General features: G+C 45.3%; 1 protein-coding gene across 1 annotated transcript in view; it reads left to right on the forward strand.

Moving 5' to 3' along the window:
• Positions 1 to 1,855: 1,855 nt before the first annotated feature.
• Positions 1,856 to 13,945, forward strand: part of LOC104525429 (extracellular matrix protein FRAS1-like) — a gene marked incomplete at both ends in the record, with an annotated part of 32,830 nt that continues 20,740 nt past the window's right edge. The window contains 7 exons of the mRNA XM_010168584.1: positions 1,856 to 1,963; positions 4,951 to 5,043; positions 5,584 to 5,743; positions 6,339 to 6,472; positions 8,967 to 9,050; positions 9,686 to 9,787; positions 9,891 to 10,082. Coding sequence (XP_010166886.1) covers positions 1,856 to 1,963; positions 4,951 to 5,043; positions 5,584 to 5,743; positions 6,339 to 6,472; positions 8,967 to 9,050; positions 9,686 to 9,787; positions 9,891 to 10,082 — 873 coding nt within the window. The remainder of the gene's footprint in view (positions 1,964 to 4,950; positions 5,044 to 5,583; positions 5,744 to 6,338; positions 6,473 to 8,966; positions 9,051 to 9,685; positions 9,788 to 9,890; positions 10,083 to 13,945) is intronic.

The raw sequence follows: 13,945 nt of genomic DNA on the forward strand, positions 1-13,945 counted from the left end.
GCCACCAAAAGCGTTTGCTGCAGTAACCTCCTCTGCCTTTTCCACCCTGGGTATGACGTCCATGTGCTGCTTTTCTCTCCCATCTCAGAGGAATTAAGTGGCCTTGCAGTTCAAGTGGCTCATTACCGGAGTGTTGCATTGTGCTGGATTTGCTGTAACGTGCAGACATTTGGTAGCATTACAGAGAATGAATCCCCACCTTTCTGTAGAGAAATCAGGAAACTTAATTGTCGCTAGGCTTTTCAAACCTGAGTTTAGGTCTGTTGCTCCATAAGCCAGGAACCTGAAGCTAAATGCTGTACTGTGAAAAGAGCTGAGCGCCGAGACCTGTCAACTGCGTGGAAAACTCTCGTATCCAAAAAATCAGGTAGCAGTTTCCTGACTGTTAACTACATTCTGAATTCTTAAAGCCTCTGCAGAGAAGTGTCAGTTCTGATTGGATACCCGGCAAATGGAAATCACTGGTGTGTGCAGATGCTTCCAAGCATCTCCTGCATGGATTTAGAACAATATTATTCGAGCCCACAGAGAGGAGCCAGCCTGCTTAGACGATAATAGAAAATTGGGGAGGGAGAAGACCAAAGAGAGGGTTTTGTTATCACAGACTTGGGCATTGAAGTCTCAAAATGTGAATAAAGGCGGCTCTGTGCTGACCTCTTGCCATGCGGGTCCTTTGGCCATTATTCCACCATTTTTAAATTTTTTTTTTTTTTTTTTAAATAAAGGAGAGAGGGCACAGGGTGAAGGTTTATGAGAGCCGAGTGATGAGGCACTAAATGTCTCTCCCTTTCCCCTCCCTGTGCCCAGTGCTTACCCCAGGGCTGGCTTCCCAGGCAGCAGCCTCGCCCTGCAGTGAGCTGGTGGTTTTAAAACACAGACCCCTTTTCACTCTTGACATCGTTCTCACACAGATTTCCTCCTTTGCCACCCACTATTTTATGATTCTTCTTCCAGCTGGAAACAAACAAGCCAAGGAATAAATCCGTAGATAAATCAAATGGTTTAGTCAAACAGATTAAACGTCACTCTTTGCGGATGGAAAGATGTTGGGAGTTCTGGGTGTTACCGTGGATTTAGGAGTCTTAGGGTGGGTCTGAGTGTGCTGAAGCTTTGTTAAAGAGAGCAGAATGAGTTAGTTCTGATGTGTGTGTGTGTGTTAGCTACAGCCTGGCACACACCTAACTTAACCTGAGCTTATTCTGTAACTGTACTGTAAATGTGCAGTGGCAGAGTTGAAGACGAGGTTTCTGTTCTCCAGTCACAGTCGCAGCTATGCCAGAGGAGCACCAGCTGCATGATAACGTTTTATTTCTGTCATCCTGCAGACTGGAAATTAAGAATGTTATTTTCAACAGCTTATTTGGATTCAAACATGTTGTTATTTACCTGCACTCCCTATCCCAGCTCCCGGGGTGCTGTATGGTGTGGCAGCACTCTGTCCAGGAGTGGGTCAGCCTCAAAGCCAGCTCATCTGTCCCTGCACAAGCTCTGATCGTAGCAGTAGCTGCAATTTGGATGGTCTGAACTTGATGACAGAGATGTTTCCCAGAGATGCTACAATCACCCAGAGGTTATTGGAGGTTTTGTCCTATTGATTATCTTGCTATTGGAGTCGATTATTTACTATGTCTGACCTAGTCTTTCAGCTGCCTGTTGGAAGTTTTTGAATGAGTAGTACCAAAGTTGTGCCTGATAAGTGTGCGGCAGGGAGGGAGGGAGGGAGGAGGGGTGGTCTTTTGAAGACTTTACTCTTCCAGTCTGCCTACCTTGAGCTATTTGGGCCATTTATTATTGTGTGAAACAGCACATGCCTTGTTCTCTATGGGTCTAATTTCAAACTTATGTTTATTTGCAGAATAACACAATTTGGAAGCCAGATTCTTGCCAAGACTGCCGTTGCCAGAGCAATATTGTCACCTGTGAACCGACCGTCTGCAAAGACCCTCAGTGTGACTTCCAGAAGGTAAGGGGCTGCAGCTCTGCAAATGCCAGCTGACCCGTTCTGTGGGGTGAGAGAAATGTCAGGTTGCTCTGGAGTTCCCAGCCTCCCCCTGCCTTAAACCCCTCGTTACATGTCAAAGTGCTTCTTTGGGTCCACCTCACCGTGTTAAATGCCAAGGAACGGTAGGAGCAGTAACTGGAAGCAAAGCTCCTCTTGTCAGTAAGAGGGACACAAAAACCAATGCAGTATGAGGTGTTTGCCTGGAGGAACTGGAAGAGGTGAGCTGGTTGCTTATCTTTATACGCCGTGGTGACAGCTGCTGTGTCCACCTTTAGGCTCAGCTGCCTCCCTGTAGCTCCCTTTGAGGATCTGAGTCGCAGCAGGATTTGAAGGAAGCAAGAGGCAGCAGTGGAACCTCCTCCCAGGGGGTGTGTGACTGCCCAGGGTCAGGCGTGTCTCCGTGCCCTTTCACTTCTCACTGACACCAGCCTGTGCGAGAAACACACGCAGGCAAACCCCTGGGTGAAGCCTTTGTCTCCCCTGCCACGCTGCAGCCCAAGGCTTGGGGTTGGAACAGCTTGCAGGCTGCCTGTGCCCCAAGGGCGGTCTGCTCCCCAAAGGAAGCCCCAGGGGAACTGGATCCAGACTTCCCAGTCTGAGGATGGCAGTGGCTTCCAGTCACCCTTGGTCTGAACATGGAGCTGGGTCTCCTTAAGACGTACAGATGGACTCTTTCCACTCTGAGGAGCAGCAGCAGAGCGGAGATTGTCAGTCTTCTAGTTTCTCCTGCCTTGTGATGGTTGTTGAGCTTTCATGTCTCCTGTTTATCTTTCTGTGCCTGATCCTTCATTAATGGTTACAGCTAATTGGCCATGGAATTGGTCTTGCATTAGCATCTGGATTACTGGGGTAGTATGCATGAATGACAGTGAAAATTAGTGTTTTAAAGAGGCCCTGCCAGTATAATTATATGGCTTTATGAAGCAGGTTAAAATGTTCTCTGATCTGACAGCGTTAGTGAGAAAATAATTTTGATTCTTACTGGTTTTTCCCATTATTGATTAAACCAAGACTAAAACATTAGCATTTTTTTGTGCTAGAGAGAGAAAAAAAAAAGTGCTGTCATGCCACACCTAATAATGAGTGGGCTAGGTAAAATGTTGTTGTTGATTTTCAGAAATTGGATAAATAAAAAGATGTCAACTTAAAAGCTCATAAAAGGAAATAGATTTATAGTGTGAAATGAATCTGTGATTCCTTGACATGGGAAATCTTCACGAGTTTAAGTGTTCAATAGAGGCCTGGCCATTTAAATGTTGAAAAGGATCATCAAAGATCTCAGAAGAAGAAAATCCAGTCATCCTTCAAGCATAAACAAACCAGTGATGGACAAAGTCAGAAATCACTGTCCCTCTCCATGGATTATTTCTTATGTGCTTACTGTGAGGTTTATGCTAATACTGCTGGTCTTGTTTACAGCCACAAGGAATAAACAAAGCCAGGCAGTCTTTGCAAGAAGCTACCCAGTGGTGTTCTGAACATTTGTGTGTAAAACCTCCTGCTGAGCAATCTGAATGCTCTGAGTGGGTGAAAAATCAGCAAACATGATTTCTGTTGTGTGAACCAAAACAAACCAACAACTCAGAATAGTTTCTCCACAGCAGGATCACACTTCAATAGGGTTTAATGGTGTAAGCTAAATGAAATATTTAATTTTGTTTTCCACCTTCTAAAAAACACGGCATTGAAGGAAACACTGAAGTGAGAAACTTCTTTTGGTTTGAAAAATCAAAATGTTTCTTTTAGAAAATAGGAAGACAACTTATGACCTTTCAAATTATTCTGGTTGCTTACAAATAAAGAGGTGAAAGGTAAGACAGTTTTTTAGCACCACAGTGTTTTCATTTTTTATGGTGACAGAACAAATCACGACTCCCTGCTGAGCAGGACTCTCTTAGACGTTGGCTGTACCCTTTCAAAGTGGAAAGGACAGAGCGTGTCTCCTGAGGTAACACAGTATTTTGAAGAAGGTGATCTCACATTGTATAACATTTCACTTCCCAAACCTGACATCTTCTTCTCTGGTTTTGGTTTTGTGTCCTCTCCCTCTCCAGTGACCGTGATCACATTGGTAAAATTGTTGGGTCCTTTTTTGTTATGAGCTGTGGGAGGAAAATACTGAGATCTGTGGTACCTGAGGTGGTGCCAGGGGCCCTCGTGTGCAGTTGCCATCAGTGACAGACACCACGGAGGCGTTTTCAGTGACAGGAGTCCACGATCTCTCCCATCAGTGTTGGCTGGTGTCTTTTTTGATGTGTTTTGCCCTTTGTCTGATGAGTTGAATCCATCAGCATCATCTTTTTCCATGCTGCCCAACATAGCAAGCACGTTGCTTGCTTGCTAAGCCCCTGGAACACGCAGAGCAAGGTGGTGGTAGCATCACCTGACTGTGCTGTGACTGGAAGTGGTCAGTAGTTTTCAATTAATTTCAGGTAGTGTTACTAAAAACAATATGGTGATTATTAAGCCAAAGAAATGCTGTTAATGGATGCATGTCCTTCTGCCTGCCAGCTGCACTTCTGCTGTGCTGAAATGTTAGGCTGAGATCCATCCTGTACATGTAGAAAACTCTCTGTTGAAAATCTTACATCTGTACCACAGTTCTCAGAGATCTTTCTGTGAGTAGTCTTGCTTTTTGTCTTGATTAAGTGCTTGCTATACCTTGTTCTGGTCTGAAAACCAGTTCAGGTGGGGAATTCCTAATGGTACTGTTAGGGGTGTAAATTCTCCTGCTGTTGTTTTGATGGTAAAACGTGAAATACAGCACGAAATCCACTGATGTGCCATCTCTCAACAGAGGGATCTAGTCTAGCAGCATTGTGTATTTCACTGAACACATTTCCTCTCTAAACTGAGAGCGCTGGGTCCAGCAAGGCCCCGTGTCTTTACCTTCATGTTAAAATCTCTGTTTGATGTGAACTGCTTACCGGATTCTTGTGTCATTTTAGGGACAAGTGCTCCAAATAGCTCCCAACAAGTGCTGCCCGGAGTGTGTGTCCCAAGCTGAAGGATTTTGCCAGCATGAAGGACAGATCCACAGCGTGAGTACTCTCTCATGTTCCTCAGCAGCAGCAATCCTTTGCAGTTTTTAGCTCTGGTTCACGTCGGTGAAGGATGCTTAGCTGACATGTGGGAGGGAGAGTTCCTTGGGCTTGTGTTGTGTCACTGTCACATAATGTGATAAAACAGGAGTTTGGTCAGCAGGGTTTGCAAAAAAGGGAATGTTGCCGAGCAATAATGTGTCCTGCTTGGCTTAAGGGGAGAAAGTTTCCTGCTCATTCATTCACTTGGGTGTTCCTGTGGATGATTCAGACAATATAGTAATGTTAGGTGGGGAGCAAACCACATTGAACTTGACAGATGAGCTGTCCTGAAAGAAGGCTTTTCTCTCTGCTGCCAGCTATGCTGGTGGAGAGTGATGGCTGTTGTGCTGATTGCTTTCCCAGGATTACCTTCCTTTTTTTAGTACAGTTAGTACTCATGTCAGGGGACTTAAAGGGAGAAGATGTATTTCCTCATCTCATGGGCAGCTGGGTTCACGCCTGTGTTTCCTGTGCCTTTGGTTGTGTTGTGCACTGCAGCATGGCGCGCAGTGGGCCGGATCTGGATGTGACCGGTGCTCCTGTGCCCACGGGAAGGTAACCTGCACACCCACAGCCTGCCCAGCCCTGGCCTGCGGACGAGGGGAGCTGCAGGACACTGCTGAGGGATCCTGCTGTCCCAAATGCGTGGGCCGTGGCGGTGAGTATGGCATGTGAATGGGGCACTGTCTGACCATTGATCTGAGCAGCAGGTCACTGGAAATCTCCCTCTAGTCCTAAATCTAGAAAGTTTTTCTTTCCTCGTTCAGTTCCGTTGGGAAGGCTCTGCTGTCAAGTGTGTCTCTTAATTCTCTCTCTCTCCTGCTATGACATTTACATTTTTAATGGCTTTACCCGTAGACCAAGAGGAAGTGATAAGCTTTAAGCAGTGAGCAGATGTGCCCAATATGTCCTTATTTTGGAGGTAGAAATCTGGGAAAAAAGATGTGGGTATTTCCTAGGTACCGAGGGTACCTTTGGCACTTGCACACTTGGTCTTCAAGTTCCAAAAACAAACCTGAGCTATCGGACACCTTTTCTCACAGAAGTCCAGTGGGAGAAGTGCACCCAGAGCTCTTAATTCACAAATCTAAAGCCCTTGAAAACTGGTGGAGTTGTTCCTATCATTGCCTGCTTTGACAAACCAGGGTTTTGAACTCCAAAATGCACAAAACCTGTCTTTTAATGATGAGCAACGGAGAGAGATTAAAGGGCATTGGAAAAAGAAAATTAACTGTTGTTTTCATATCTCGCAGAGCCTTGCTCCTTTGACGGACGCTTGTTCCGGGATGGCGAGGACTGGCGCCTTGGTCGGTGCTCCAGATGCGTCTGCAAAGACGGTGTGACTGAGTGCTCCACGGCCTCCTGCCAGCCTCTGCTCTGCAGCCAGGTCAGGACCCTTCGGCCTTCTGGGGACAGTGCTCAGCACTGTCCTTCCCCTGGGCAAGGTCCACTTCTCATGCAGGTGTACGAGGTGTCAGGCAGATCTTCTGTGTGACGAGTGGACGATGTGGAAATGGGAGTGTTGCTGTGTGCAGATGATGTGCAGTGATGGTTAAGTCTGTCAGTATACATGTGCTTTCTCTCTCTTCCTTAGTAGCTTCTTTCCCCACCATTTTACTCTTCTCATGCCTTTGCTGGCTAATTAAGTGCAAATACTCTCTAAAGAAAATACTTTTTGTTTTACACTTGCATATGCTTGTGTCTAGAAATCACCAAAACTGGTGAGATGAGTTCGGCAAGCTCAAGCAGTGACTCATTATTTTGAGAGGACTGGGACATTTCTGTCTCCAAGGTCTGTGCTGTGGGCAAATGATGAGTTCTCAGCACTTGTGCAGTGATCATCCCAAGCAAAGTACTACAAGGTGATATCCAGTGCTAACACAGAGGTTAGGGAAGGACTCAGACTGCACACAGTACTCCACCCTCCATACGAGTGGCTCCATTTTTTGAACTCTTGTTATTACATTGGAAGTTCTTAAGGGTGTGACTGTGCCCTTTGGATTTCTTTTCGCTGGGCCCGTTGTAGCGGTTTTCTTGGGCACCGTGGTATACTCCAGCAGCAAGCCATGCTAAGGAAATGCAGGAGCTGGCTCCCTGGAAATCTCTCTTTATGACCTTGACTTGATATTTTAGGGGCTGCTCTTTCCCAGATGTTTTTTAATATTTCTGGGTAATTGAATGTTTCACTATTCCCATGCTCCAGTGATGAATCCAGAAGCTCCCTTGAAATGTGTGCTCTGGCTGAGCACGCTTCCCTGTAGCACTGAGAAAAACAAAAGCAGTAGTCATAAACTTTGTTTCCTGTTGTTGCTTACCCAGCTTTCTATTACTGGACCAGATGTTTGTGCAATTAACACTTCTCTTTTTTTTTTTTTTAATAGGAGGAAAGCCCACTTATTTCTGTGCATGTTAATTCTGTTTTGCTTTGTCCTGAGATACTCAATTAGTATTCGTTGACTAAATACTGTGCATTAAAACAAATTTATGTCTACTTTAGATTCCTCTTTTCCCACTCCAGATGGACTGATGTTACCTGCTCACTGATTACACACTAATGTTTAATCAGCTAATCATTAGGATTTAATTTGTGGAAACAGAGAGGATTATGTAGTTGCTGTGATGTATCTGAGAGTAATTGTCTGAGAGCATCCAGAGTAATGCAGCAGGGAGCCAATTCTGATGACGTTCCAGGTATTTCCTACCAAGGTGGCTGGTAGAAGGGACGTTGGCAGGATGTGTCAGGATCCTGTTCTGCTCTCGGTCATACCTGACATTTTCTTGCATGTGCCTTTATCTCTGTCACTTCCTTCATTTTCCACTCCATGTCAGAAACAAATACATAAGCTCTCCCAGTATTAAACTCTGATCTTCCATCTTTCAGATGACTGTGCCCTTCCCTGGGTGCTGAGGGAGAGGAACTTCAGAAGTGCTTGTTGAATGCAGGAGCACAGCTGAATGTCCTACCACATGTCCCACCGAAATCCAGGAAAGAGTTCTTGTAACTCTGCTGGGAAATCTGTCGTTGGCAACTTTTGTACAAAGTCTTACACTATTTCTTTGAAAGCTAGTGATGTGACTAGCAAAGCTGATGACATAATAGTGCTGGGCATTTCTGTGTTACTTTCAGTCCACAAGTCAGTCTCCTGGTCCTCCTGATGTGTCTGGGAGGAGGTGCTGGTGAACAACTCCATTCCAAATCATTGAGTGTACGTGAAATTGTAGCAGGGGGATGAAAGACACGTTTTGGATGGATGGAATTGAGGCATGCAGAAACTGCTATATTGATGTGAAGTGCCAGCCTATTCCAGTGTGATTTAAATCACTCGTGAAGAAGTTTAAATTAGGATAATCCGGTTTTAAGCATGATTTAACACCTGTACAGACAGTTCTGCTGTATGGATTTAACTAACACAGTGCAAGTGCCTGAGAGATGGCAAGTGTAAATGACACATTCAAAACCTTGTAATGTGGCAGTACCTGGAAAAAGCCCTTTTCTCCTCCATCTTACTCTTCAGTGTGCTTCTCTACATAGCTTTATATATGTAATTTTTTTTCCTCTGTATATCTGTATACCTGAATATATGTACTTTATCCTGTGTGCATGTCTTTATCTGCATCTATATCCCTGCACAGGTATTTGGACCTAAATTGCCATCCAAAGCAGCCCAGAGAAGGAGATGAAGGGAGTATATTTCTAGTTTTCTATGCTGATCTCATGCTGTAAAGACTGCCCCCAGATACTGGGGCCAGAAGGAAGCCTTGAGTGATAACTGTGGGTTATCAGACAGATACTGAATGCCTGGAATTCCAGGCGGTGATGCTGAGCCCCCTGTTCACTGTTCATGCTCTTATTTTTCTTGTCTCTCCTGCTTTCTTTTTAGAATGAAGTTACAGTTACATCTCCTGGAAAATGCTGCCCAGAATGTGTTCCAAAGCCCTGCCTGGTGTCTGGAGGAGTGTACCAGGTAACCTGTGACGAGCCACACCAAAAGGCAGTTCTTCACAAGTTCTGGCACACCTCTCTGCCCCTTCTCCCCAGCATCTGACTTGCTGCCAGCACTGATAGCTTAGTGCAACCATTGCTTTTTTTTTCTTCCTGGAAAGCCAGAAGAGTTGAAAGAAATTAGGAGTAGATAAGAATTTGCTGTCAAGCAGAAAGGAGGTTTGCAAGGTGAGGCAGATTAGGCGCTTTCTGTTCACACTTTTTTGAAGGAGGAAAGCAGAAAGCACTGGTGAAGGTCAAAGTATTTATGGCTTTCACTGTATCATCTGGAATTACTTTAATGCATTATTTAATGTATGTATGTATGTGGGCTTTTATGTTAATGATTATTTTTTGCTCATACTAGTATCTAAGGCCTCACCAATGTCAGTAGCTTGCAGTTAATGAGAAATACACACCACAGTGTCATCTAGACCTTATACCTCTTCTTCCTGTTTGCTGATCTTGTAGAGATAAGTGTTTTTAAAGAAAAGTTTATTATCTTATACGGACATGTAGAAGGAGCTGTCATATTCCATCAGCAGCACAGAGTTCTGGAAAGCATTTGATTCTTTACAAGGAGTGTTTAACAATTGTATACACGTTCTTTTTGAACAGCATGGTGAACAGTGGAAAAAAAATGCCTGCACTGCATGTGCTTGTCACAGAGGGGAAGTCAGATGTCAGAGGGAGACCTGTGACTCTGTTACCTGTGAGAAGGTAGTTAAAAATCATTGACCACTGATACCCTGGCAGCACGTGTCGCCATGCCCATGCCAATGGGTTCAGACAGTCCTGATCAATGGTTGCTGATGTTTTGTAGGGGGAGAAGAAAGTGCAGCGTCCTGGGAAGTGCTGTGAGGAGTGTGTCTCTTCCAAGGGAAACTGCTTGTACGATGGCACTGTCAGGTACCACGGCGAGATGTGGAACATTACCCACTGTGACTTCTGCGTGTGTGATGAAGGGCATGTCACTTGCCAGGAAGCAGAGTGTGCCAAAGTGGAGTGTGCCCAGGTAAGAAAGGTTTTCTTCCATGACACATCTGTCAAGTCTTGTGATTTTTTTTTCCCTCCCTTTTTCTTCTTCCTCGACTGATATCTTGAGACACTCAAAGAATCTGCCCTTCTCTCGGGGTTTGTTTTGTGCAATTACCTTGAAAACACTTCACAGGAAAGGAGAATAAACTTGATTTTCCATGTAAGCTTGACTGCTCAGTCAGCTTGTATTGTAAAGCAAGCCAATGTGAATCAGTGATTAATTTAACTTGGATTCCCTCCCACGCTGTGGTCTCCCTGCTGTAATGGAAGGTCAGACACCCAGAGGTTTCAGTGACCACCAGCTTTACCAGGAGCTGAGCATGGGGAGAGATGTGTGGGTCAGAGATAGTTAAAAGCTTAAGAAATGTTCATTTCATGTTCATTCTGTATGCTCCAGTGGGCTTCAGTAAGGTAGGTGGATATGGAAGCCAATGTTCCCCTTTTTTCCATTTTTTCCCTGCTGTTCTTGATGTGGAAGTGAAGCTTGTAAGGTGTTTTATTCCCAGTGCTGTTTACTCCAAAGCTAACCCCCCCTCCCACCAGGTTCTGTTCTATTTGCTCTATAGTGGATGTGCAAAATGCATTAGACAGGGTTGAGTGCTTCACACGCAGACACACATACAAACATGTTTTGAATTGCCTGTTTGCAGTGGGATAAGACTTCTCTCTTGCTTGTTACTGGAGCTGGTTTATTCGGTGGGCCAGTGTCTGCTTTGTACCTACTGCTCCACAGTGTCAGTGAAGAGGAGGGAAGGAATTGTAGCCTCGTTGTTTTCTCTCTCAGTGTCTTTTCTGCTGACTCTGCCTGTGTGTTAAATCTTGAGTAGCAACACTCTTGTGTTGTGTCTGAAGTCCAGACAAAATCTGGACATAATGGATTCACTGAATTAGATTTTTCTAATGGGTGTTCAAAAAAGGGAGAATCTACACGTGGGGTCCCAAATGATGACCGTGCAGACAGGATGTATCTAGAAATAAAAGCATGTGCTTGTTCCTCTGAGATTGTGCCTTTGAAATAGCAAAGTGCACTGGGCACGAGTGTGCTGGTGATTGTCTGACCTTAAACTGCACGGCGAGGTTTTGCTTGGTGGAAAGTCATGGTTGCCATAAAATCTTGTGCGCTTGCATCTGTTTCAGTCAGCTCCCTGCATGCTTACGGCTGTAAATGGGATCATTTACACTAATGATGATGGCATGCTGTCATGCCTCAGTAGGGAGGATTATTTAATATTCATGCTCATATCTTGGCTACTGACAAAGAATCCATTATTCAGAAAAGCCAGGGATATTTTACAGAGCAGCAGCTGAGGATGTGAACATGGAGGGTTCAAAACGGGGGGGTTCAGAAAGCGTGCAGCATTGTCACTCACGCAGCAAGTTTTCACACTCAGGCTCTCACAGGTAACCACCCATCTAAAAGTCCCAGTGTCTAAAAAAGTGGTGTTATTTGTCAGAGTAGGAACCGCTGTGATCTTGAATTGAATGAAACTGGATTGCTAGGAGGTCAGGAGGAAGAGTTGTCTTTGTTGTAGACAAGAATTACGGTCCCACTTGATAAAAGATACTTGCCCAAGGGTTTATTATTCTGCATGGCTCTCCTTAAGGTAGACTAGCTTCCTCAAGTCACGTTCAGTCATAGTTTACCTCAGTAGTACAAGGTGCACGTTAATTAATTACAATAAAATATTTACTCCAAAAGCAAATGAAATATTCTTTTTCCTTTGCCTTTTCCTTTTTGGGTTGCAGGTCTGTTTTTTTAGGCACCTGCATCAGTAAATCAGCGCTGATGTGAAGCTCAGAGCATTTGGATACATCTCTTCATTAAGGCACTATTAATTTTCTGGTCACATTCTATTTAAAGTGTAATGAGGCCACAGATATGAACTGCAAATCCTGGACAGCTCTACATGGTACAGCAGCATTACGTGAGGGTAGGGGAGAGGCTTAGCTTGTAAACCCTTTCAAACAAACCTGTCCAGCAACTGCCAGATGAAAGTGTCTGTGGTGATTCTGACCTAATCTTCAAAAAGCCAGTTTCAGTGGGTTACTGATGATCTGGGAACACAGGTTACGTGGCAGGGTAACTGGGAGAGCTATGGATGTGCTCAGCCAAAACCACTCAAGCTGTCAGAGTGGCAAAGAATCCTGCTGGAGCACTTAACAGCACCCTGGCTAAGTAAGCTCGCTGGTGAGGGTGGTTGGGGGAGGATGGGCTGTGGGGATGGCTAGCAGGGGTGTTGCAGCCTGCCTGGGGAGGCTGGCAGTGCAGTATTTCTGCTGGCAGCCCTGCCAGCCCTCGGCACTCCAGGGTCAGTGTGGTGGAGCTTGCCCTGCGGTGCTGACGAGCAGCCAGGCAGCACAGCACGCCGCGGAACTCTGCCTGGTGTTTAGAGGAAAGGAGCTCGGGTGCTGAGAGCTGGGGATGGTGCACGTGGATGTTGGTGTGAGATTGCATAGAATGGTTTTTTTCTCTCTCCCACCTCCCAGCCCATCACTGCCTCGCAGTGTTCTCCACCTGGAGTATGGTGAATCTCTCTTTGGCAAAGCCACAAGTTATCTCATTTAGCCTCTCCCTTGTGGGAGTCTTGGCAGAGCCGTGTGGTTGCATTTTTTTGGCTAGGCGAGCTGTGCTCCCTGGCTGGTTGTTCTCATTTCTCCTGGAGTGTGTGTTTGTGTATGTGGGTGGGGAAGTGGGCAGGGATGGGGGTGGGAGAGTTTACAGTACACAGTAGTGGCATGAGATCCAACTACTGCCAATGGCATTTGGAGGTAATTATTTAGGAGCTAACATGTATAGAACCAGCAGGGAGAGATTTAGGCTGTGTGTGGTCCTTGATGACTAGGAACCGCATAGTTTCTCCTCTCTTACCCACTGTCAGAAATGCAGGAGAGCTGCCAGAGCATGGCCTGGCTTAGTTGTTCTACCTCAGTGAAACCCACAGCAATCAGTGCTGTTCCTGCCCTGTCTATGTCTGAAGTGATTCACATACACAAATGGGTGAGCATGCCAATGTGGCACAGCAAAAAATACCCCGCAGCGACTGCTGGAGCAGATGCTGGCTTGGTGTACATCAGCCAAGCTGTTTGGTAAACTTGGCGCTCGCCTGCATTTTGTGAGCCACCAGAAGAAAGCAGCAACGTGCTGAAATGGAAACCAGTGTGAGCTGTGTGGTTTCACTGGGGGTGTGAGCCACACATTTAACCAGCAGCCATGGCTTCTCTGTCACAGGTAGGTAATCAGCCTGGTTGCAGAGTGAGGAAGATCATCCCCGCTGATGTTTGGGATGGGCACTAACAGGGACGTTGAATGGGTGTAAATTAAATGAGTGCTCAGTGCAGATCAGCACCAAATCTAACGCAGTCATTCATTTATAACATTTTACATGCAGTGGTTTGGGTACACACGCCTGTTTTCTGACTAGTGTGTGTCACCTTGCCTGTGTTTGCAATGTGTAAGAATCTGGTCCAGAAAAGCTACTCACCTCAGAAAACTGAAGCTGTTTCTTTGAGCTGTGTCCTGGTTCCCTAGGACAGACTCTCTCTCTTTGCTAAATATTCAGCTTCCACTTGAGCACAAAAAGTTGTGAGAATTAGGGGACTTTATTCCCTTCTCCTGCTGCTAAATTCTTATCTTCAAACCCAAGTTATTTAAGTGGATTCTGTGGAGCTGTACAGTTGTAACAAAGAACAGGCTTTTTCCATCTGGGATAAATAGAGCATGTGCTTTGAAATTCTCTTGGGGAAAAAAAGAAGCAGAAATTCAAAATGAAGGTAAGCTTTTCTCTGCATTGAATCTTACCAGTGGTCCAGTGAAATCCCAGTGATCCCCAGTAAAAATAC

Source organism: Antrostomus carolinensis, unplaced genomic scaffold (assembly GCF_000700745.2).
Source record: "Antrostomus carolinensis isolate BGI_N321 unplaced genomic scaffold, ASM70074v2 scaffold24645, whole genome shotgun sequence".
NCBI lineage: Eukaryota > Metazoa > Chordata > Aves > Caprimulgiformes > Caprimulgidae > Antrostomus > Antrostomus carolinensis.